Source organism: Ptiloglossa arizonensis, chromosome 4 (assembly GCF_051014685.1).
Source record: "Ptiloglossa arizonensis isolate GNS036 chromosome 4, iyPtiAriz1_principal, whole genome shotgun sequence".
NCBI lineage: Eukaryota > Metazoa > Arthropoda > Insecta > Hymenoptera > Colletidae > Ptiloglossa > Ptiloglossa arizonensis.
The window spans coordinates 6,916,422-6,941,814 of NC_135051.1; the positions used below are offsets into that span (position 1 = coordinate 6,916,422).

At 40.2% G+C, this 25,393-nt stretch overlaps 1 protein-coding gene across 6 annotated transcripts in view; it reads left to right on the forward strand.

The window, feature by feature from the left end:
• The first annotated feature begins 535 nt into the window (after nucleotides 1-535).
• The window catches only part of LOC143145277 (sodium- and chloride-dependent glycine transporter 1), a 47,962-nt gene continuing 23,104 nt past the window's right edge, over nucleotides 536-25,393 (forward strand). For 2 of the 6 annotated variants that reach the window (XM_076308494.1, XM_076308500.1), the window contains exons 1-5: nucleotides 10,792-11,761; nucleotides 15,834-16,002; nucleotides 17,689-17,967; nucleotides 20,029-20,233; nucleotides 22,693-22,886. In XM_076308494.1, the coding sequence (XP_076164609.1) occupies nucleotides 11,732-11,761; nucleotides 15,834-16,002; nucleotides 17,689-17,967; nucleotides 20,029-20,233; nucleotides 22,693-22,886 (877 nt within the window). In that variant the 5' untranslated portion in view covers nucleotides 10,792-11,731. The other 4 variants (XM_076308498.1, XM_076308495.1, XM_076308499.1 and 1 more) reach the window with 4 other exon arrangements.

Sequence of the window (25,393 nt, forward strand, 5' to 3'; positions counted from 1 at the left end):
ATACCGACGTAAAAAATCAATGGTTTAGTAGCGCACTCTAGGTTTGAAAACGCTAACTGTGGCATAATATTTAATTTGTTTCGTGCTGTTACATTAATGACTAGTTTCATTTACATTCCGTCAGTGTAGTGTTTTAATATTATTATACCTTCGACCATTAATTACTAGTATCATTTACATTCTGTCAGTGTAGTGTTTTAATATTATTATACCTTCGTTTATAAATTTGCTCGATATCGCGAGGAAAAGTTGCATCGATTTTGCGATCTTTTCCCGTTAGCCATTCGGTACTGATTGGCACTATGCCTCTTCAACTCAAAAGTTGAATTTGGCTTTCTTAGATATTTCCTTGAAGGAAGAGAATTTCAAATAAGATTAGCTTTAAAATCGTATTGCGCTCTCTATTCTCTCTCAGTCTAATAAAATAATTTGTTCACTCCTTAGTTAGGTGTTACAGTGAAAGTTATAATTAAATATGTTTCCATACGCGCAGGCTTTGTTTTAAGTGTACCAAAAAGATATTGGACAAAGATATTGCATTCGTTGGGGGAATCTTTAGTTTTATCTAAGCTGATTTTAAGATCAACTTGTTCGATTTATCGAATAATTAGTTTTCGTTTTACTCGGTTCAATCGTTGCTGCTTGTTATATAGGTAAGTGATCTGTTATTATATGTAGCCACAAAGGTATACGCGGTATTTTTCCTTTCTATTTTAATAACGTTTGCTATCCTTACCGACTTTCAATAGTTCGGTTGTACGTAGTTCTGAATTATTATTCTTATACGAAGAGGGCGCTTCAAAACCACCAATACCTTACGAGATCGGTATTTTAGACAGTTCGATATCAACCCTCCGAAAAGTAGAATGTCTACGTTCTCTGTGGTGTATTCTTCACCTCGCTTGTATTTTCTTAAGCTTCTAGTTTTAATTCCTATCGGTACTGACGCTGCAACCTTATTTCCTTCCGAATCGATAACATTGCATGTAACGCAAAAACGATAAAGCAAGTCGCAAGTTACCGTGTCTCGTGCGTGAAGAATTTTATTGCATAAAAGAATCATCTTAAATTAATCCGTGTTTAAATTGTAAGTCGATCAGTGAACAATCACACGCCAGTGTCACTTCATTATAAATACATCGTTTAAAGCCAAATAGAAATTTATCGAACATTCCGTAGCGTTGATACACAGTAGCTCAATTATCGGCCATAGTGTTCACTAAGCCGCGCAGTTGTTACGATTTATCTACGCATCTACCGTTAAGCATAATACTCGCCAATGTTCCCAGGTACCGTTTGATCGAATTTATTGGAATGGACGTAGTAAACATTGGTAAGTACCGGCTACGAATAACGTAGCGAAGTAAGAGCCTTTCTTCGTTTAATTATTGATCAGACAGACGTTTCAACGTGCAACTACGGATCTAAGTTGCCACGTGAAACAACTGCGAGCGTAGAGAACGTGCTCGCGATCCGGTTCCGACGCGATTATCGTTTCGAGTACTTTTATTAACGCGTAAGAGTATCGCGGCGGGTGAGCACCGAGTTCAGCACATAAAGCGTCGCTATTCGATCGGTCCTTCCTCCGTCGAGCGTGCCATTTGGCTTTTCAACGTTCAAGTAGAGTCAAGGGGAAGCTAAAGCCGGCCAAGCCCGAGAGGAGCTTTACCGTGGAGCCGTATAATACCTATGCGAACGACGCTATGCAAATAAATACGGCGCAAACGAGAATGTAGGAAAATAAAGCGGTGAATAAATTGAAACGGTGGACACGCCGGTAGCGTGGATAACAAATTATGAATGATACGCATTTACACAATGCTCCGTAACCGGGGCTCTGCGAGCTACGTGAAAATTAAGGATACCATCGGAAATGTCTGCGGAATGAAACGAGACAAATTCGGTCGGTGGAACAAAAGCTAAATAGAGGGCGCGACGAGATACTAACGACACAATGTTAACGGTGCTTTCCGGTACTGTGTATCTACGTGGACGTAGAAGGAAATCGTGGTTTAACGAACTAAGTCACCGGTGAGAGGTTATCGCATATTCGATAGGTTAGGATTCGCGCGGTGCAATTTGACAGGATTCTTAGGTTAGAAATGGTCGAGGATGCTTGTTCGCGGTAGCGTGTTCGAAATTATAGGATAAAACTAGTCGTTGGTAGAAAATGATCGGTCGTGAGTAAACCCGAAATTAATGGGAAATAATAATTGGCGTTTGGTCGTACGCTCGAATTGTTCCGGAATCAGCAGATAAATTAATGGCGGTGAAGAGTATTATACAAAATTATATCGAATATTTGATCGCATCGAGGAATATTTTATCACAGTCTCCGATCATTGTCGCTTGGTCCTCTTCCATGGAAACGTGATATGACCCTAATATTACGATCGTTGCAAAACGATTGACACAAATATTTGAATTTGAATTTCGTAATACGCGAAAGACCACAAAAAGGAGAGGAATAAGAAGAAATAAGAAATTCAATATCGCCAAGTATAGTATATAGTATATTTAACGAACATCCCATTAACAAGAGGAGCTGACATGCACTTTGTTTTATCGTAAGTGCAATTGTTATAATTAAACGGTCATTCTATTTGTACTGGCTAGTAGTAATCCCACCTTTTTAATACCCCGATATGCACGGTGGGATATTTTTCAACTCACTATTTTTTTAAATCTATTTTTCAGTTTCAGTCGTTTTGTACCGTTTCACACATTTAGCACCTGTGCCTCGAAGAGTCGATCGATATTTCAAACACTCTCGTGTCAATAATTTTGCACAATTCTGCTTTTCCAAGCGATACGTATATTTTTTACGAAGACCACTCTAGGATTAATTGTAAACTTCGATTACCTATAGACTGAGGATAAGTCGTGTATTCCCCCAAGACCGTATACCTTACAATATTAATCCAGACTATTCTAGCATCAATTCGATAAGGCATATGCTCCCATCTTCATTAGATAGACTTCGCTAGACCACTCTAGAGTCAATTGTAACTTCTGACTACCTGTCGACCGGATATAATCCATGTGCGTATGCCACAGCACAGTTACAATTATTAGTCAGACCACTCTAGAGTCAATTGCAACGTCCGTCTATAGCCTGGGACAAGGCATATGTCACTGTCGGTAAGATAAAGCAACGTTGTGCCAAGTTCTTTAAAGTCTTGTAAAAAAAATATTTCTCGACGAAAACATATGCGTGCTTCCCTTTTCCTCCTCGTCTCGGTGCCTTTAACCTTTTCGGTGCTGAATACTTTCGATCGAAGTAATTAGGAATATTTTTTTATTAATGTAAACTTTGTCGATCGAACGTACAAGGAGCAATCAAGTTGCGCTTAGTATACTCCAAATTTAATTATACGAGATAGTTTCGAACGTAAATGTGTACTATATGCGTTCATAGTGTAGGAATATAAATAGTAAAGGTGAATAAAGTTCCAGGATACAGGTGTATTGAACGAGGCAGTAGTGGGAACAAGACATTAACAAAGCACACAAGTAATAACTACGCTGACCACGCTGACTTCGCTGACCACGCTGACTACACTGACCACGCTGACTTCGCTGACTTCACTGATTTCACTGACTACACTAACCACGCTGACTATGTTGATCTACATTTGAAGTATAAGTTCGGTATATCAACGGTATAAGTTTTTTCCTCCAGGCAATATTTGTTATTCGTTTAGAGTATCAACTATAGGAAAAATTTCTTGCGCATTCAACTATACGTTCGCTTCAAACTTGTATATCTCGCGAACGGATTGACGAATCCAAACAATTCTTTTTGCGTTTTAAAGTAGAAACTCGCGCGATTCCAACGGTATAACACTGATCACGTTGACCACGCTGATCACGCTGACTACGCTGACTCCGTTAAGTACGCTGACTACGCTGACCACGCTGACTTCACTGACCACGTTGACTTCACTGACCACGCTGACTTCACTGACTTCACTGACTATGCTGACTGCCTTAAACACTTATATCCTCATCTTATATCCTCACAAGCATTCATTCCTCCCATTCAAATCCTTAATCTCTCTCACTCCACTGGTCACGTACACCAAAAATTCCGCAATATAACGCTACCTCAATCCCTCTTCTTTCACATTCCACAATTCCAAACACTTCAAATTCTCTCCGGACCGCACACAATCCCTTTTATTTACCACACATACCCACTATATCATCCACATACTTAAAACCCCCAAAAATCGTTTCCAAATCACCTTCTTCCGCAAACACAAACTCGTCGAACCACACGTACCATACATGATCCCATTCTTACTAATTGCCACGCTACTCCGAACTATCTCCCCGAACACGTACACGCGTGCTCATACGAAGTGTTAATTTCGGAAGGGTTGCTGAAAGAGGTCGCGTTGCAAAGTATCGATGGTGAACGAACAACGATCGCGTCGCGAACACCGCGGTATGATTCGATAACAATGACCACGGGGCCGTAAATCAAACGAAACCCGCTCGAAACGACTGTTTCCACTCGCGTCGTACGCGCGGGTAACACGAACCATCGTTGAACGAAGAGAGTGAGAGCGAGAGGGGCGACAAGTACACAAGCCTGTAATATAATCACCTTGGGCCCAAATGTTTGAAACTGCGAGCTTAAAACGGTATACATATAGACCCGTAGATAGCCCGGCCGCGTGCTACAGGACTATATTGACCCTGACGCAAGCTTACCAAGTTTGCCAATAGCGTCCCTTCCGCCAGTGGTCGCTTCTGTTAATTTCATTCGCAGTGGTATAGTTCACGGTGACTTCGCCACGGCCACCGCCACGTTCTGCGATTTAACGGTTAATTTATCGATAGCATTGATCGCATCTGCCCGAGACCGTGTGCCTGCCCGTACACCTTCTATCCAACTCTTGGAAAAACGTTTCCACGTTTACGGTAACCCCACCGTTCTGGACCTCGACTGTACGGCAATAAAACGGCCTACAATAAACCGAACCGCGTGTATTGACAGAGTACTAGATACCGCTTTCGACCCCCCTCCGAGTACTCGTTGTGAGTTTGCAATAAACGACCTCGTGACTTCCATTTTTCGCTGTTTGTTTGTCGTTGCTCTTTCCACTTGGGAAAAAAACGGCTCGCGCTCGAAATTGACCGATTGCCGTGCAAAATGGTAACCAACGGGAAACGGTTCAGTTTGGTAGCGGGGAAGAATTCTTTTGGGGAGGATTTGGGTATTTTTTTGGGTGTTTTGGAGTTAGGTGCTTCTTGGAATTTGGGAACTGGGACGTGGAATCCAACGTTGGAATTTTTAACGATTGAACAGAAGGACATCAGTTTTCGTTAATTTGTGAACACGTGTATATTGCACTATTGTGAATTGTAAGGTTTTTATTAAATATTTAGGTGTAACGGAACTTCCATTCAATTTTTAATCGAGCTTTCTAGTCTTCTTTTCGAATGTACGTTTTAGGGATTTTACGCTAGGATTCAACCTGTAGATTTTCTATGGGAATTGCACAGGTGTTATATAGTAAGTGGTGGACAGTTGCGTAATAAATATTCCTGTACAGTATATGTACTCCGTTTTAAGCTCGAATCATTGTCCTGGTAATCGATCTCCATATTACCATCATATTTTAATATTTCAAGATATCTGTTTTCGTTTTTAAAAATTCTTGGGTAAAAATAAATTCTCCCACCGTAACACCGTATCGAGCGAAGATCCAAATCAGGGAACGTAAGAGTATCGTGATGTTCGAAGGTTAACACGAGTAAACGTAAACGATATCGAAATATCAAAGTTTTCGAAATTACAGAATTCGTTTCGTTACTGGAATATATATCGCGAAGTGACTAACTTTAATCAAATTACGTATGTTTACTATGGTAAACGGTGTTAGAACTAGGCACAAACTGTCAAAAGACCCCGAGTGCAAAGTAATTAATTAATTCTGCTTCGGATGGATGGCGTTCGAGCGAGTTTTGTGTCAGTAATTCTGACAATTATTTCAACTCTTGTAAAAACGGTAAAACCATAGGATAGAATCTTCAAATATTTTTTTTATAATTGTCTCAATCCTCCTTCAGAATCGACTATTATAGTAAATTGTATTTCCATTTCTCCCATGTGTAAAAATTGTTACTTGAAAGGGGGAATCATTGTATAATATTTGAAAAGTCTCACCGGTTTCGAAAATAAATATATTTCCATACTTTCAATTGCATCATGATTCATCGTGATAGTTTGTGTTTCAGTTTCTTGAATCCGGGGTGTAAAAATCGTTACTCAAAAGGGTGAATCTTCGCACACTCTTTGGAGAATCTCATCGCTCGCGAAAACAAACAGTCTCCGATTTGCAAGCTCGGCTCCGTTGTCTCTCGCGCGTTTTCTTACCTGTAATCGCGCTTCACGCGTTGTATCGAAGTGGCGCCACTTTGGTCGAAGCCTCGAAAAATTGCCACGCCATCGAGATACTCAAAACACTCGTGAACAGTTCGAGAGCACTCGAGATCCGCGAGAACCTTTCGAGAACTTCCTGTTTCGTATAGGACACGAAACGATTCTCAAGCTTACGCGGTACACACCTAACCATTATATTATACAATCGTTACCCGCTTATGACGCGAAGTCCGTCGTGTCTACGGCCAATAAAAACCACCTTGTTTTTCACTTAAAAAAATGTCCCCAATTGAATAGAAATATCTCACTCGCGAGAATAGGTATCGACGAGAAACGCGCGGAGAGTGAAAAAAATAGAAGAAACGATGGAGTGGGGGTAGGAGAACGCTAGCGCCGCACGGGATTAGTGGCAAGGACGGAGTGGGGGGAAAGGAGGCGTGGCAGGAAATGCTAGAAATATTACACGACGCGCGGAAGCTCTGTAATTCGCGAAATTTGCGAGTTACCGTTCGTTCTTTGCAAACGATCAGCCGCTTTTGTTCGTTTCACGATCACCGGGAACGGTGGCGGGTGTAAAGGGACGGGAAACAAGTTACCAAATCGTACCTTTTATCCGTGAACTCGTGGAGCAGATTTGTTCACCTTCCACCATACAAATCGTTCACCTTTCACGCGATACCGCGTACGCGATCGCGAGATACCGAGATCGTATATATTTTATATTTATACTTATGAATAAATATAAATACTTTTAAATAAGTATTGATATTTATGCTTATATTTATAATAAATTTAATTTTTAAATAAATTTTACATATGATACCAGATTCTTCGCTTGTCCTCTCTCTCTCTCTCTCTCTCTCTCTCTCTCTCTCTCTCTCTCTCTCTCTCTCTCTCTCTCTCTCTTTCTCTCTCTATCTATCTATCTCTTTCTCCTCGGTACGTGAAACTTTCCCTTCCAGTGAACATTTCCTTGACGAAACTAGCGTGCGTCACCTTTTCCTTTCGACGTTTCTTCCATCACCGGTTTTTCAAGTTTTGGAATCTCGAACAGCTGTCCGTCCGTCCGTCCGTCGGTCGTCAGGGAAATCATCCCGAGATTATTCCCGCGTTTCGTACACGAAGAAGCGACAGTCACCTTTCGCGAACTTAATCAACGTATCGCTCGGTTCGAGATAAGGGCGACATAATTATGGTCGGGTTACGACACTTACGGGATAAAGGGGGGAGGGGGGAGTGAAAAATAAGGTAGTTTTTACCGTTCCTGTTTGAAGAACGTATACGTACGGGCGATAAGGGTCGCGTAATTAAGCGGGGTTACGATATTTTTACGAGGGGGAGTGGAAGTGAAAAATAAGGAGGTGGTTTTTTTTTTTTTTTTATTTTTAGTTTGCAAAGAACGCGTTCTGGGGGAACCGTCCAACTCGATCGATTGAATTTTGTTTCGTTACCGGTCTGGTTTTTTTCACAGGTGATTCTTTCATGTGAAAATTATTGAAAGGTGACCTTGGTGACTAATGTAACAAGAGACGTGTAATAAGCCGATCTTAAAGAATGCAATCTGTACTCAAACGTACCTACGTTTGTCTTTTATAATTGTAAATACATTTCTCACGTATCTGTAGGATCTTTCTCGTGTACATGCACAACAATGTAGTAGTCGAGATTCGTTCTCAATGAATGTGTAAGTGTAGCCTAATATTGGACGTTCATTTTTGAATGAGATATCTATACGACCCGATAAGTCGACGGTTGTTCACGAAAGTCGTATCATTTGTTTTCAGTAATTGACGAAGTGCGCACACATCCATGAATTACGACGAATCAGCGATTTTATCTTTCTATTTAAGCGATAAGTTATCGTAGTCGATAATACATTCGACAAAACATTAACTGAAATATTTGACGAAGGATTGAATTGAACGTTTAAACGACGTTACCTGTACGAAAATTGTTGCAAGGTGTTAAAAAAGTATCGAGAGGTATCAGTGTTCGTTAAATGGAATAAACAATGCTTGGTCGTAACGGGTTTGGAAAATTAATCTCTTAGGGTGAAATTTTTGGTTTCGAGTTCTCTTCTGTCTATCGATAAATAAATTATCTCGTCGTGTTCTTGCAAAAGGTGTTGGTAAGCCCAGTACATAACTATATATACATACATACATATATATATATATATGTACAGTATATATATACTCATATATACACATATGTACACTATATATATACTCATATATACACACTATATGTACACTATATATAAACTCATATATACACACCATATGTATACTATATATATACTCATGTATACACATCATATGTACACTATATGTACACATCATATGTACACATAGCCTACAAGTTTTAAACCCTTTGAACTAGAGAGGAGATCCTCGGTCGCCACCTAATTAAGTGTACTATTTTCAATTCGGGAAAATTTCGTGATTTGGAATTCAAATTGAAATTTAAATATCACGTTCTTCTAAAGTGTAAACGCATGTACGCGAAGTATATAAAAATGTTACATTCCAGATTAATTTTACAACTTAAAGATTTTTTTTCGAGGCGTTGGTTTCTGGTAGCGAAGAAGCCTCGAGTGCAAAGGATTAAACTAATTATTTGTTAAATTCTACAGCTTCGAGAGTCGGTGAAGGAAATTCGGAAACAGTTCGATCCTTGAATATAAAAATCGAGCGAAGAGAAAAGCTAAAAAAGTATTACAAAGAACGCAGGTAAATAGAAAGATAAAATGGTTGGTTTGTTGTAATAATAAAATCACTCGAGCAACCAACACTAGTAAAATTTATTCGGCGTTTACTTTTTCTTGATAAATATCTGCCGCTTTAAGCCTCCAGGCAGATAATATCTTCTTTATCGTCCATCCGGTGGAACAATGTAAACAATCGTTTTATCGATATTAAAAGCGCCCGATTTAGTGGAAAAATGCATTCCGTAAGTCTTGGCTTTCTTTAAGCACCGTTCTTTCTAATAACTCTTAAAACCTTCTATCGCGTTTTAATTGTATTATCAACAGGATGAACAACGTACATATACAAGTACAAGGTTCTCCTATCAATTACAAATCTCATCGACGATTTATCGAGCGTGATTGTTCAATTGTCGAAGAGTTAGAAAAAAAAAAAAGAGTTTAATACTTCTTTAATAAGACTACGTATCTCTTTAATAATACGTTTTTCAACTCTTAACGAACAATTAATACGACTCAACGAGTTGCACAACGGAACTGTTAATATCCCACTTGCTAATTAAATATCAATTCGTTTGACACGTTCGACAACCGTGTCTCGATGAACGAAGACAGCTCGCAGAAAGTGTTGTTCGGTGTTCCACGACACACTTCGCGACCTAATTCGCCTTATCAACCCGTAACTCCTCGACGAAATATTTTTTCAACAAAGCGATCGACCATTATCGATTGCCCGACGAAACGAAACCGTGTTAACAGGGTTGTTTCGTCGACCCTTAAACGCGCAGTTTCTTTCGAAAGTATCGAACGAAAAGTAAAATAATTTCACTCGTAGAAATTGTCGCACAGAGTGCCTCAAACATATTGGATTCTTCGAAAAGTCATTTTCCAAAATGGAGAATATATAATATTAATAAAATGTTTGTACAGTCTAAAAAAATCGTGTTTCATTTTCACCAGAAAAACGAAATGACTTTCCGAACAACCCAATAAATTATTCCATACCGAACAGATTATACTCTGCGCAAAATGTAAAAATCGTGCAATCGAAATCGCGTAAAACGAATAACTTTTTCGTACAAACGAAAAATAAATATATCTCCCAGTTTCGCGACTGTGTGCGCGTTCGAAGGTAAACACCCGAGAAAGAAAGAAAGAAAAAAAAAAAAGGCACAGAAAATGAGTTTCAAATTCGCAGTGTATCTCGTTGTATGCTTTATCAGCGATCGATTGTATCGCCCCCGGTTACCTCGCGCTTAATACACCGAGGCTGTCCAAATATAGCTGTCTGAATTTTACGTTGCACGGTGGGTGGGCTCGATCGACGGTCGGGGGTTGTGCGTTCGAGATCCCTCTCGCTCGATACGTGATACGATAATTAAACAAAACGGGAAAGGAGGATCGGTAGAGTCGCGGTTCTTCCTGTCGTCGAGTCGAGAGTGTTCCTCGATCGATTCTCGATACATTGGGCACGGTATCGTGTCATCGGTGGACACGGTATTGTTTCATCAATTGGCAAAACTATTCGAAAAATGGGTGGCAAAAATACTCGAAACATGGGGACAAAGTACTGGAAACATGGGGGGAAAAATACTCGAAACATGGGGGGCAAAAATACTCAAAACATGGGGGCAAAGGTGGGCAAAAATACTCAAAACATAGGGGTCAAAAATACTCGAAACATGGGTGGCAAAAATACACGGAACATGGGGATCAAAAATGCTTGTGACGCGACTTCGTTGCCGCTCGTCGGTGGCCGCGAACGCGATCAAGTGGTTCCGGAAACCGTCTCGCGATAATGACACCTGCCGATCATCACGGTGATTGACGTTGCACAGTCGCTCGAGCGTCGTGAAGCTCCTCGGACGATCGCGATTGTGTTCTCGGAGAAACGAAACATTGTGACTCGCGACACAGCACCGTTACACAGTGAAAGAAAACGCTGTGACTTGCGACACAGCGCCGTTACACAGAGAAAGAAAACGCTGCGACTCGCTACACAGCGCCGTTACACAGTGAAAGAAAACGTTGTGACTCGCTACACAGCGCCGTTACACAGAGAAAGAAAACGCTGCGACTCGCGACACAGCGCCGTTACACAGTGAAAGAAAACGTTGTGACTCGCTACACAGCGCCGTTACACAGAGAAAGAAAACGTTGTGACTCGAGATACAGCGCCGTTACACAGAGAAAGAAAACGCTGTGACTCGCGACACAGCGCCGTCACGCGGAGAAAGGAAACGTTGTGACTCGCGACATAGCGCCGTTACACAGAGAAAGAAAACGCTGTGACTCGCGACACAGCGCCGTTACACAGAGAAAGAAAACGCTGTGACTCGCGACACAGCGCCGTTACACAGAGAAAGGAAACGCTGTGACCCGCGACACAGCGCCGTCACGCGGAGAAAGGAAACGCTGTGACTTGCGACACAGCGCCGTTACACAGAGAAAGAAAACGCTGTGACTCGCGACACAGCGCCGTTACACAGAGAAAGGAAACGCTGTGACCCGCGACACAGCGCCGTCACGCGGAGAAAGGAAACGCTGTGACTTGCGACACAGCGCCGTCACGCGGAGAAAGGAAACGTAACTGACGACACAGCGCCGTGACGCACGGGCCAGGGTGAACCATGACGAGAACTAAGGAGACATCACCGAAGGTAATCGCGGATCGTTGGTCGCCCGCGCGGGTTGCCCGTAGGGCATCGTGCCGGACGGACGATGGGCGTTGGGCACGCGAAATTCGTCCATTGGCGAACAATGGACTGTCAGGTGTCGCGCGTACGGACACCCGGCCGCCGGGACGTTCGATACGCGCGATACGGATATCGCGCGCGTTCGGTTCAAATCCTGTCCACTCTGAAATTCCGCGATCGAAGCACGAACAAAACGTACGACGTGCGCGTGTGGGTGTACGGGTGTAACGAGCGATGGAAACTCGTTAGCTCGGAAACGCAGCTGCGCGTCCGACCGGGTTTCTACGAGGGCGTTGTGTTTTATCGAAAGGAAGTGTTTTTAGCCGAAATCGGATTTGTTATTCTAACCTAGACTTAACCGAGACTTTGTGTAGATTTGTGTAGACATGATTGATATCTGATCGATCTAAAATCTAAGCCAGAGTCAATTGTATAATCGATTGGGCGGAAAGTTCGATCAGCATGAAAGATAGGTGTATGCTCGGGTTTCCAGAAGAGCGCTGTGTTTTATTGAAAGGTAGTGTTTTTATTCTAAATTCTAATTTAAACCTAACCGACACTTTGTGTAGATTTGTATAGACATGATTGATATCTGATCAATCTAAAATCTAAACCAGAGCTAATTGTATAATCGATTGAATGAAAAGTTTGATCAGAGTGAAAGATAGGTGTATGCTCGGGTTTCTACGATAGCGTTGTGTTCTATTGAAAGGTAGTCTTTTTATCCTAAATTCTAACTTAGACCTAACCGTGCCCTTGTGTAGATTTCTATAGATATGATTGATATCTGATCGATCTAAAATCTAAGTCAGAGTCAATTGTATAATCGATTGGATGGAAAGTTTGATCAGCATGAAAGACAGGTGTATGTTTGGGTTTCTACGAGACCGTTGTGTTTTTATTTTAAATTCTAATTTAGACCTAATAGAGATTTTGTGTAGATTTGTATAGACATAATTGAAATCTGATCAATCTAAAATCTAATCAAGAGTCGATTCTATAATCGACTGGATGAAAAATTTGATCAGAGTGAAAGATAGGTGTACGTACTTGGAGTTATGATTCGTTATTTGTTAATTGAGTCTACGCAGGACTTGTAGGCGGGGTATTGAATGATAAAATTACAACAGAGGCTTCGTTTTCGAGGAAATGGTATTTGAAGATGAATCTAGTACGCGTGGACCTAACTGTGTACGTACTATTGTGTTGTTCGTTTTTTTTTTAGAAAATGAAATACGATTTTTGCAGAGTGTATAAACATTTTATTAAATTATATATTCTCCATTTTGGAAAACTAAATCACTTTCCGAACGACCTAATATTTGTACCACGAGTTTTGGCCTATGAAGTACACCTTATATGTGCACCGAACAGTTACGGTACAAATCGTGTCCGAAATTCTATTTGTATCACGAATTTTGGCCTATAGAGTATACATACATCCGCAATTACGTTTATAGATACTAGATTACTTTTGAAATACACTTCTCTAAAGAACAGAGCCTCCGATGCAAGATCTCGTTATTCCATATTTTCAAACGCAACCTTTTTTTTCGGTTTTGAACCGTAGAATCTTTCCAATTCAATTTCTACCATAAATTTCTGTCTACTCAGAAACCACACACTCTTTATAACAATAGGTCGTAAAAACCTCGCGAACTGGTCGCGTGCAGGATGATCGCGGTCCCGAATTAATACTGGGGTAAAGATTCCCCCGGAGAGAGTACGAATAAATAATAAATAGCACCCTGGGTTCCGTCCAAGCGTCTAAAAACGCTTGTTCCCTCTTAACCCGGCGCGTCTCGACCAGCTCCTCTCGCGACTATCGTTCCGCTCGGAGCGGACGGTTTTTTTGGTTAACTGTGCGTACTCGTCGGTTGGAAATTTCAAAAGATGTTTATTCAGCGAAACGCGAATTAAGTTTCGTTCTCTTTGCCCCGGTACGAAGTAGAACGGTGGTTTGGTGGATGCCCCGTGGCGTAGGATCGACGCGCGCCTAATTTCGAGACGTTTACGCCAATGAAACGGAAGTTTACTAAAGGAGAGTAACTCGAACCGATTGAACAAAGCGAGGTCCCCGTTATCCCTTGGGAAAGTTTTTCGTTCGCGGTACAATTTATAATACACTCTCGTTCAAAGTATAATATCGCGTTGGTAATTGTACGGGCGCCCGCGGGCCATTTCGGGGCACCCGTCGAACCCGAAGGAGGGCTCTACCGTGAGGTACGTGTCCCGTAGGAAGAGATGTTCCCCCGGTGGTCGACCAGTTAGTATAATCGTGCTCGCGTGATTCGATGCACCGTATGGAACAATGGTAACAACGTTCCACGGAAAAGAACAACGTTCGGAGGATCTTATCTGTCCGCGGCTTATAGCGAGAGTAGATTAAACTACCAATGCGAGGCGTTGTTAGACTTTAGAGATAAATTCACTCGATTCCAACGTTTCCCTAATCTCGTTACGTAAATACCTTGCCCGGTCCTCTAGCGATGCGTTCGCATTCTTGTTGTCCGCGTTACGTTTCGTTTGTATTGTCTACCGCGAGCTTCTTAGCCTTTGCTGGCTCTCACTTTCACCAACGTGCGTACACTATCGACTTTCTGTCGCGCGACAGTTCAGTCCGCTGGTAGAAGCGAATCTGTAGTACGTGTGACTAAGCTACCACGTGTAACTAAGCTATTATGTCTAACTAAAGTACCACGTGTAACTAAAGTACCATGTGTAATTAAAGTACAAAGTGTAACTAAGGTACCATGTGTAATTAAAGTACCACGTGTAACCAAAGTACCATGTGTAATTAAAGTACCATGTGTAACTAAAGTACCATGTGTAACTAAAGTACCACATGTAACTAAGGTACCACGTGAGACAATTTTCATAGGCTGAATATTATGGAAAATTACGGAGAACCGACGTGACAATTTTTTCTAAACAAATCCACAAATGAAAAGTAATAGTGTTCGAACTTCGAGAGGCAAGTATCTGAGAACAAAGGTGTGGATAGTAATCGAAAGAGAGATCGAGGAATTTGTTATTTTGTTTCGTTTTGAATAAAATTTTTGAAAACGCGACTTTGTTTGGCAATAGTTATAGACGAAATAAAAAGAAAGAACGATGTTCAAGGTACAAACCTTGCATCGAATACTATTTACTCGATCCATGAATGTTAGCTTTGCTGTACAACTGACTGCAAAGGAAGACGTCGATCGACTGTCAGTAGCTAGTATATTCGATTCCTTCTCGACTAAACTACTCGAGCAATCGTGGAGGGCACTTGACTCGTCTGAACAGTTCACTCGAGGAAAAATTGTGAAAGCTGCTCGACTCGACTAAACAGTTCCATTGAGGAGAAATTGTGAATGGGGCTTGACTCGTCTAAACGTTTCGGTAGAGAAGGAACCGTGCACGGTGCAGTTGAAAGGAAATTGTAAACAGTGCTCGATTCGATCGAGTGGTTCAGTCGGGAAGAAATTGTGGTCAGTGCTCGACTCGACAATTCAGTTGGGGAGAAATTGTAGTCACTGTTCGACTGGACTGAACAATTCAGTTGGAGAGAAATTGTAGTCAGTGCTCGACTTGACTGAACAATTCAGTTGGGGAGAAATTGTAGTCACTGTTCGACTGGACTGAACAATTCAGTTTGAGAGAAATTGTAGTCAGTGTTTGACTCGACTGCACAGTTCAATCGAGGAGGAAAAATTCTGGACAGTGGTCGACTTCTATAAATACCAAATCTTGAATAGTACTTGACTCAACTGAACAATTCAGTCGGAGAGAAATTGTAGTCAGTGTTCCACCCTACCGAACAGTTCGATCGAGGAGGAATCTTAAACAGTGACAACTCGACCAAAATCTTCCCAATTCGTTGGAGAAAAAATCTTAAGCAGTGATCGGCTTCTACAAACCCCAAATCTAGAACAATTCAGTCGACGAAAAGCACATCTAAATCTTCTCCATTCCCTTGTTCCTCGATTTCGTGTATCCTTGAATGATAATTTATCCGATGAAAATATGACATAGACGGTGTTATTGGCAGGCGAGGAAGGTTTCCCTCGGGGTCGGTGGCGCCATGGTGGAGCTGTCGCAGGATCCTGAACGGGGTAGCTGGTCCAATCCCGTCGAGTTTATTCTATCCTGCATCGGGTATGCCGTTGGCATTGGCAATGTTTGGCGTTTCCCTTACCTTGTGTATCGTAACGGTGGTGGTACGTATATACGTTCATAGATGTTGCTCTCTACGTACGGTCACGGGAACCATTGCGTACGCTCGCGTACCCGCGAACGGGCCCTACACGAGAAAAACGTCTAGTCGAGTTCGCTAAACAGGACACAGCCCACGGGCCGACAAACGAACTGCCGGGATTACGCGGAATGATTTATTCTCGTCCGCGGGCGTTTTCATGAAAACAGAAAAAAAAGAGAAAGAGAGAAAGAGAGAGAAACGAAGAGGATAGAGAGAAACGCGTGGCTGCGCCACTGCGTAGACGCGAGCGGACGAGGGGGGGTGAGGGGGTGCGCGGGCCGGGCGCGTGGTCGACGTGACGAAACGGTTAATTCGAATAATTAAGCGCAGTTTGGCAGCTTGTGACCGAGCGTTCGGGAAATTTAATAAATCTTTCCCGGCTGCGTGTGCGGTTATGCCTGTTGATACGGTCACTCGCTCCCGGGGTTTATTTGCGTAACGACGAAAGTGAGCGCGCCATCGCGCTCGTATTCTAAACGCTACGTGTTTTAATTATTCTATTTCGGTTTCACTATTTCACTTTGCCGGTTTCTGTTCACGCGGTGGCCCGCTTTTCATTGTTCCGCGTTCGTTCGAACGGTTAGAACCCGTGGCCGATGAAAGATCGGGAACGCGAAGCGAGACGATATTTTAAACCGCCGCGGCGTTACGATCGTATTTCATCGCGTTAATCAGACACGGACTACTGATAAATTTCAATTAATTCGCATTAGAAGTCCCTGGAAAACCGAACGAATTTATCGTATACATTTACCTATCGCGGTGCACCGCCAACGAATATTAACGGGGCATTGATCGAGTTAGAGAACGTTTCGTTTGCTCGTGGAATATTGGAATCGACACTTGAAACAGTACTTTTCGACTTCGGTGTTTCTTCTTTTCTATTTTTCTTTTTTTTCTTCTTTTCTATTTTTCTTTTCTTTTCTTCTTTTTCTTTTCGTTCGATATTTCCATTCGAGAGTCAATCCGTTTGAATTTGGAACGGGATGATCGACTCGAGTGTTCGTGATTGACGCGGAGATTAAGGACTTGATAATCTTGCGCACCGGTAACGGGAAATTCCGGTAAATACGATCGACGCTTGAACGATACGAGAGTATTTCGAGTACTCGAGGCACGGTTCGGTGACGCGAGCCTGGTACACTGTTACCGTTTGTATTGTCACGAGCTGCGACAACGTGGAGAGCATGTAGGTGGAACTCGATCGTTATCGTCCCTGACTCGATCGACTTTGCACCGGGAGAATTATTTCAATACTGTTTAAGGGAAGCATTCGAGTTTCCATTTTATTTAGATGGTGTAAAATTAATCTTCTCAAGTGTAATTATATTAATTTCTCCACTAGTACAAAATTGAATCGTGGCGAAAAGATTTATTCAAATGCTTCGAGTTACGCTATTTAATAATCTTTCTTTTAAATAGTAAAAACATACAATTCGGTATAAATTGTACTTAACGAAACAAGCTCGAAATGTTTAATACAACGCTCGCTTCAACCACGTTTCTAAACATTTATATCGAAACGTGGTCGTTTAATTATCCGAGCATTCTAACCTCCAACTATGGGGTTGGACGATCATGGTTCTACTGTACTTTCATGGTGTACAGTAGAACACTGTGTACACTTTGTTCTTATTTTTGCTTTTAGGCGCCTTTTTACTACCGTTCGTCTTAATGTTGATCACGATGGGATTGCCAATATTTTTTCTGGAACTCGTGTTAGGTCAGTACACTGGTTTAGGTCCAAACGAAGCGTTCGCACGTATAGCACCGGCGTTTCAGGGACTCGGTTACTGTACTCTCGTCGTGATTATGCTAGTGATGATCTACTACATGGTGATCGTGGCTTGGAGTCTCTTCTACGTTTGCGTTTCGTTTATACCGAAACTCAAGTGGGCCTACTGCGACAACGATTTTAATACCAACAGTGAGTATTGTATGAAATCTGTTCGATAAACATTCGTCACTGGTACGTTCATGCTAGGATGATTAAAATGGAACATTAGAATAACTTTCTTAGTTTCGAAGATACGAAAATGTTACATCGGGATCGATCAAAGAACCTTACGTCTCAAAGTAACTTAACAATTCCTTCTGTTTAATTTTACAACGATTTTGTTATAATTTTACAACTATTATACTACACCAATGAATACTTGTTAGCATCAGCTATAAAAAGAATCGAATGAAAGTATATTGCTCTGTATTTGAAAGAATAAATTTCAAAAAATAGTTCACACAGTTTAATCAAAGCTACGTAAGTTATTTTGGTGTTCTTGTTTTAAATAAACTATCCTGTACAAAGTGACACGTTACTGCACTATGTACGTGGTTTATCGTTGCTATAAAATTCCAAACGGTCGTAGAACTGTTTTAAACGATTGAACGCCGGGAGGTTCGTCTCTTTGAAATTCAATTTCGTTACTGCAAGAACAAAAAGGTATTACACGATGGGAACGGTTTTATTTTTCTTTATTTATGACGTTTCGCTTCCACTTCCCTCTCTCTGTATTTAGTTTATCGTATTCGTATACTTTACTTTGCAATACGCGTCAAAAACATTACGTGGATTTAACTATTCGTTAATGTCGCATAGTATTTATTTCTAATCGGTTTATCATTCGTTGCCTTCTGTTACAAATTTAACAACATTTCGATCTGTAAATAATAAACTAAATTGGTCGCTAATATCGAATAATATTCCTTCTCGTTATTATCTTATTGTTTTCCGTGCCATTAATTTCAGTAATAATTTAATGCACGTATAAAACAATAAACACTGGATGCTAAATTATTGCAACGTCGTTGCAAGAAAATGAACCTATATAATTAACGATTTCGGTATTGCAACAATTCTACCGTGTGCACGTTTAAGGGGATTTAATTATTCAATTATCGAACACGTCTCGATAGACGAAATTATAAAGCCTGTATTTTTCTTTTTCGTAAGCACAATTAATCTTTCTTTTCTTTACTCTTCTCAAATATTTCATCGATCATTCTTCCACTCGGAACATGTTTGCATTTTCACTATTAATCCTTTCCACTCGAGAGTCGATCCTCGATCGCCATATAATTCGATGTACTTTCTCCAATTCGTTAAACTATCGTGGTTTGGAATTGAAATTAAAATTCAATTACTCCTTTTTAAACATTTAAAATTTCTTTTTCTTTTTCTTTTTTATATTTTTACTCCAGAACGATCGGTTACTTGTTCTGTAAACTCTTGCAAAGAAATATCTTCATTTACGAACAAAGCAGACAATTGAATCATTTTGCAAACTAATTCGGTGTACTTTCTCCAATTCGTTAAACCATCTTAGTTTGGAATTGAAATTAAACTTCAATTACTCCTTCTAAGAAGTAAACATACGTGCACGAAATATCGAAACGAAAATCTTCCATTTTAAATAAATTACACGATTCGAATTATTTCATCGCTGTGCTAATTTCTGCTATCGGAAAAGCTTCGAGTGCAAAGGGTTAGTGTCCACATTGTTTCAGTTATCATTCAAACGGAAACTTCCCAGATCAACAGATCAGTTAATCAAACATCTACGTTAAACGTTTTAGTACGTTAGATCGATACAGCTCGAATCGTTGCAACCGACTGTACACATCGTTACTAAAACATCCAGTATTTATTGTTTGATATATTTTTTACGATACATCGTACCTGAAAATCCCGTAACAACCAAGTGTCCCTAAACTGAACGTAGCCGGAACAACAAAGCGTTAATTAGTCTCGTCTCGCGTCGATCGTAACAAAGTATCCGGCGTTGGACGTGCACGTGGACACACGTTCGCTTATCGCGTGTAAAATCGAACCCTCCGCTTCACGATGCATCGTATTCTCCGAACGACAGCTATTTCGTTTCAATCGGCCATAGGCGCTTAGGGGTTCTTTGATGTTCCCTCCTAATTAGTCGTGATCAAGGGGAACGATATTGGGTGTACGTCGCGGAAGCCTTAACGTCGATACGAACAGATTGTTACAGCGGGCTGCAACAAATCGAGTGCCAACAGGAGAATCTCACGTATATATTTTACAACAAGAGCTGCAAACCGGTCGATCTGGTGTGCAAGAGTTTCAACTACACTAACGGGAACGCCACCAGCTGTTTCGATGGCGACAAAGTGGCACATCTGCGACATCTTTACACACGGGTGTTATCTTCCGAGGAATACTTCAAGTATGACGTACCGTATCGTAAATAAAATGTTCCAAGGAATGTGTGACCGTGATAATATTTAACGCGTACGCTGTTGCGTCTGTTACTGGTCATCGACACTGATAACGTCCAGGGAAATATTTACGACGCGAGGAATGGTTGAGTGCATCCGTGAGACTAGGATCGTGATCGATGAGGCAAAGGAAAAGATGCACATGCACATGCACATGCACATGCTTTGTATTGGGTTGTTCGGAAAGTCGTTTCGTTCTTTTTTTTTTTTTTTTGGTAAAAATGAAACAGGATTTTTTGAGTGTGTATAAATATTTGATTAAATTATATACTCTCCATTTTGGAAAACGAAATTACTTTTCGAACAACTTAATAATATACAACAAGAGTAGTACAACTTGCTGTAAAGTCAAACGAGTATACTTGCAATTATATCTTTAATTAAGGGTTTTTTTCAGCAAAGTAATTTCCAGTGTTATGCGTTTCCTTTCCGGGCAATCTTACTGAATTTGTTGCAATAGAAAGACTTAAATTTTTGTGTAGATTTCTTTTTGCTTTATTTCGGGTCGTGTAAATACATTTTTCGAGCTATTCAAAATGTTCGGTGAGTTTCTCGCGATCGATATGTTCTACGAAAGAAGACAATATTGTAATATTGTTATCCGAGTGATTCCATTATTTGTTGGTGATCGTTTTAATTTAAATTTGAGATTTCTATCACGGTCATTCTGTCACTTCTTTACATTTTAATGCACCGAAGGGCATTTTTTCGAAAGGATCGAAAGAAGGAAAGGTGAAAATAAAAATAGTAATGTTAATTGACTGGCAACGAGATTGATCAAGCACTCGTGATTTATATTACGCAAGCTTCGGATCTCTTAACAGTGAATGTAGGTTGAGAGGCACTGTCAAGTGTTTATACAGAGATGGCGCGTGCCAAGAAACGCTGGTAGGGTAAATGGGAATATTTGACCTCGTGATGCTTACGATGTTGCTCTATACTATAATGTGCACTGTCTAACATAATTCCGTTCAGTTTAATATCACAATTCAGGTGTATAATCTATTTGCCTCCCGAGTAAGGGGATTGAACCGCAACGAAGTTCAGATGACCAGCTAAAACATTCTCAGCGGCGAACGTGTTGGTTTCACTTTGTCGAAATGGAAAGGAGTGGATGTAAATAAACAGACAGTCACGTGCTTAGACTCTCGTTGGTCCATTATGACGAGACATTGCCCTAATCACGGTTTAACGGATCAAAATATGATATTCCTGTCAAAGTTTTATTCACAGACACTCTACCTTTATATTGAACAATAGTTTTTAGTTCAACCATTGTGACGAGATACTGCCTTAATCACGGTGTAACGGATTAAAAATGATTTAAAATCGCGATAACCTTTTGAAAAACCTTCCTGTCCAAATTTTATTTACAGACACTCTACCTTTATATCGAACAATGACTACCTTTATTTTGAAAAGTCTTCCTACCAAAGTCACGTGGTATTATTTACAGACACTCCACCTTCATATTGAACAATAATCTCTAGTTCAACCATTGTGACGAGATACTGCCCTAATCACGGTGTAACGGATCAGAAATGATTTAAAATCGCGACAACCTTTAGAAAAATCTTCCTACCAAAGTCACATGGTACTATTTACATACGCTCTACCTTTACATCGAACAATACTCTCCAGTTGAACCGTGATAATTCTAATTTCAACATTTTATACAAATAGTCTCTCTCTCTTATTATTTCTTATTACCATTACATCAGTATTATTTCTTTCCTATTATACTAAGTGTCATTCCCACTACACAGTAGACAAAGGCAGGTGATCCTCAGCTGAAAAATAATCATTAGAAAAGCTTCTTATCCTAAAGAGAAATACCATTTCCCGTAGAATTCTCTGTACATTAGTTCCCATACCCGATCATTCGTTCCAAAAGCGAACATCGTTTAAAATTCCCTCGTTGGTGAATCATTTCTCAAAAAATACGACTCGAAGCATATCCCGAACATCGTTTAAAATTCCCTCGTTGGTGAATCATTTCTCAAAAAATACGACTCGAAACATATCCCGAACATCGTTTAAAATTCCCTCGTTGGTGAATTATTTCTGAAAAAATGTGACTCGAAGTATATCCCGAACATTGTTTAAAATTCCCTCGTTGGTGAATCATTTCTGAAAAAATACAACTCGAAATATATATCCCGAACATTGTTTAAAATTCCCTCGTTGGTGAATCATTTCTGAAAAAATTTGACTCGAAACATATATACCGTACTGGTTCCCGATTCGTCTCGCATCCGGGGCGATGCGAGTGGGTGTGTTTTAATCGGATGAGGAAAACTGGCTTCCGTGGATCCGTACGTTAGACGATAAGGGCGAAGATCTCGCGACGAAAGACGAAAGGTAAAACATGTAATCGTGATCGGATATTATCGTTGATCGAATCTAGCGAGTACGTTCTGGGCTTGCGAGGAGCCACGTGGGAAAATTTCGGAGGCATAAGATGGGAATTGTTAGGATGTCTCACACTCGCCTGGGTAATCTGCTTCCTCTGCCTGATGCGTGGTGTCCAGTCCATCGGGAAGGTCGTCTACTTCACCGCCCTTTTCCCATACGTAATGCTTACAGCGTTACTGATACGAGGTAAGACGGACGAGAAACGTTTCCCGTGTAATAGAGAAAACGCCCGATCGACGATCGCGATTAAACGCTCTTTTTCTTTTTAACAATCACACCGTGTACAAAATGCACCGCCAGACCCGACACGCCTCTATACACAGCAGCTACCTTCGAGACGAATTTATGGAAAAATATCTCGGGTCAAGAGCTCTCGATCGATCGATCGATCACGCGCCGGGAGAAATATCGATTCCACTCTACGGAAAATTTATTTCGCGTTTCCTCGACGAATAATACAAAAAACATACATTCTCCATTTTGGAAAACGAAATTACTTTTCGAGCAACTCAATAATATACAACAAGAGTAGGTTGCTGTAAAGTCGAACGAGTAGTACACTTGCAATTATATCTTTAATTAAGAGCTTTTTCCAGTAAAGTAATTTTCAATGTTACGTGTTTCCTAAAAAACATGTAACTTAAACGAAAAACAGGCTGAAAAGGTAGTCGGTGGAATATCTCGGTGCATTTCTACCGGAAAGAATCTTTTGTAAATAAACAAAGAAATGTTTTTTTGCGCGTAACGTTTCGATCTCGATGCAGATTTTGTGAATTTTTCAATCAAACCTTGTTTAACGAACGTTTCTGACCGGAATGAATAATTCGGGGATACTTTAATGGATTACAATTAATTTTCCACGTATGAGAATCCTCGAGGAGTCAATTGTTATTTTATCGTATAACGCGAATGAAAAATCGAAACGAAAGTTTTGCTGTTCCTCGCCTCGAAATACGAAGTTTACGATTACATCAATTTTGCACGGTGTACTGTGTATTGGCGACTAAATAACGCGTCGAAACATAAATCATTCATAATTTGCTCTCGGCTAATATTATGATCCGTACAACTAAATTCGTCGTGAAATGTTATTTATGCCGAAATCTAATTAATACCGTTTCCAGTGAACTCTGAAATACGTTTGCTCCGTAGTTTTGCGGATGCATCACGTACGTACGGAGATCGTTACGTGTTCATGGTGGATTATTTTCACGTATTTACGATGGCTGATATCGCGTACACTGTTAAGAAAGAGCGATGCGAACCGTACAATTCTGTCGAAGCCTCTTGTAACTTAATCGTAGATTAATTAGAATTTGTTTTCTGGCGACGAGAGCTTGAGAAATTTTCTACAGTAGCGGTAATTTGTAACTCGGTGCGTAATTTTGGTTAAAATGAAAGTATCGAATCAAAATTCGAGCACAGCTGGTCACAGCTCGTCGTACTTGAACTATCGAGTAAAAATTCGAGCAACACTGAAATTACTGATCGATATTTGTACGCGATAATAAAATAAAAAGGAAAGTAATTCGTAAGCAGTAAGTGTCGAATAGATATTTTTTTTACGGAGAAACTTCATATTCTAAGATCAAAGAAGGATAAAATTATGTTGATTGATACTGTGACGGTTGAATTTGACACGTTTTAAGGTGAATTACCTTCGCGATGTTTTTTTTGTTGCAAACACGTGAAATTTTACGCAACGAGTTAAGAATGTAGACCAAAGTCGACCGAAAGTGTGTCACATTTTCGTCTGTATTTACAAGAGCGGACTCGAGTAGAATTACATAATTAGTCGTGCAAAAATACCTTTCCTTAAAATCTATTTCCCTCGAGAAATGTGGTACTATAAATAAATTTTACCCCGCGTTTTTCGATTCAATATCGCGAGAGAAATTACTGCCTCCTGGACAGTGCACAACTCATTCTGTGCGTTTAAGAACAAATTAGAAAATAAATAGCAAAATTGGAACAATTGTAAAATATTGCACAATCTCTACTCTTTTATCACGATTTTCTTGAGCTCTCTCTTTCACGGTTCAGCTGCCTTTCTCCCCTAATGTACACACCTAAGCGTATCTTATAAGGGCACACGTACATTTACACGACAAGACGATACTTTGATAGTTCATTTAAGGATCATTTTTGCAAAACCATTCACCTCAGATGACATTAAAAGTTTCACGACATCGTACGAAGTAAATTAAATTGCATTCATTGCGTTCGATTTGTATTTTAGACACGTAATATGTATAGACAAATATATAGAGCATTTCGTTAGAAATTACTATTCGATAATGTATTGCAATAGAATATAATTTTCTAAAAGAATTGTTTTCGATCGTAACCTGTAAAGAAAAATATATTACTTTCAACCAAATAAAGTAAAGAAATTTTACAGCAGGAATCGTTCAAGAGAGATTGAAATAACTTTTGTCCTTGGAAATATACAAATATACAGAGAATTTCGTTAGAACTTACTATTCACTCGATAATTTATTGCAATGGAATATAATTTTCTAAAAGAATTGTTTTCGATCGTATACGTTCGATTAGTACTTGAGGCACGTAATACGTATAGACAAACATGTAGAGCATTTCGTTAGAAATTACTATTCGATAATTTATTGCAATAGAATATAATTTTCTAAAAGAATTGTTTTCGATCGTAATCTGTAAAGAAAAATATATTA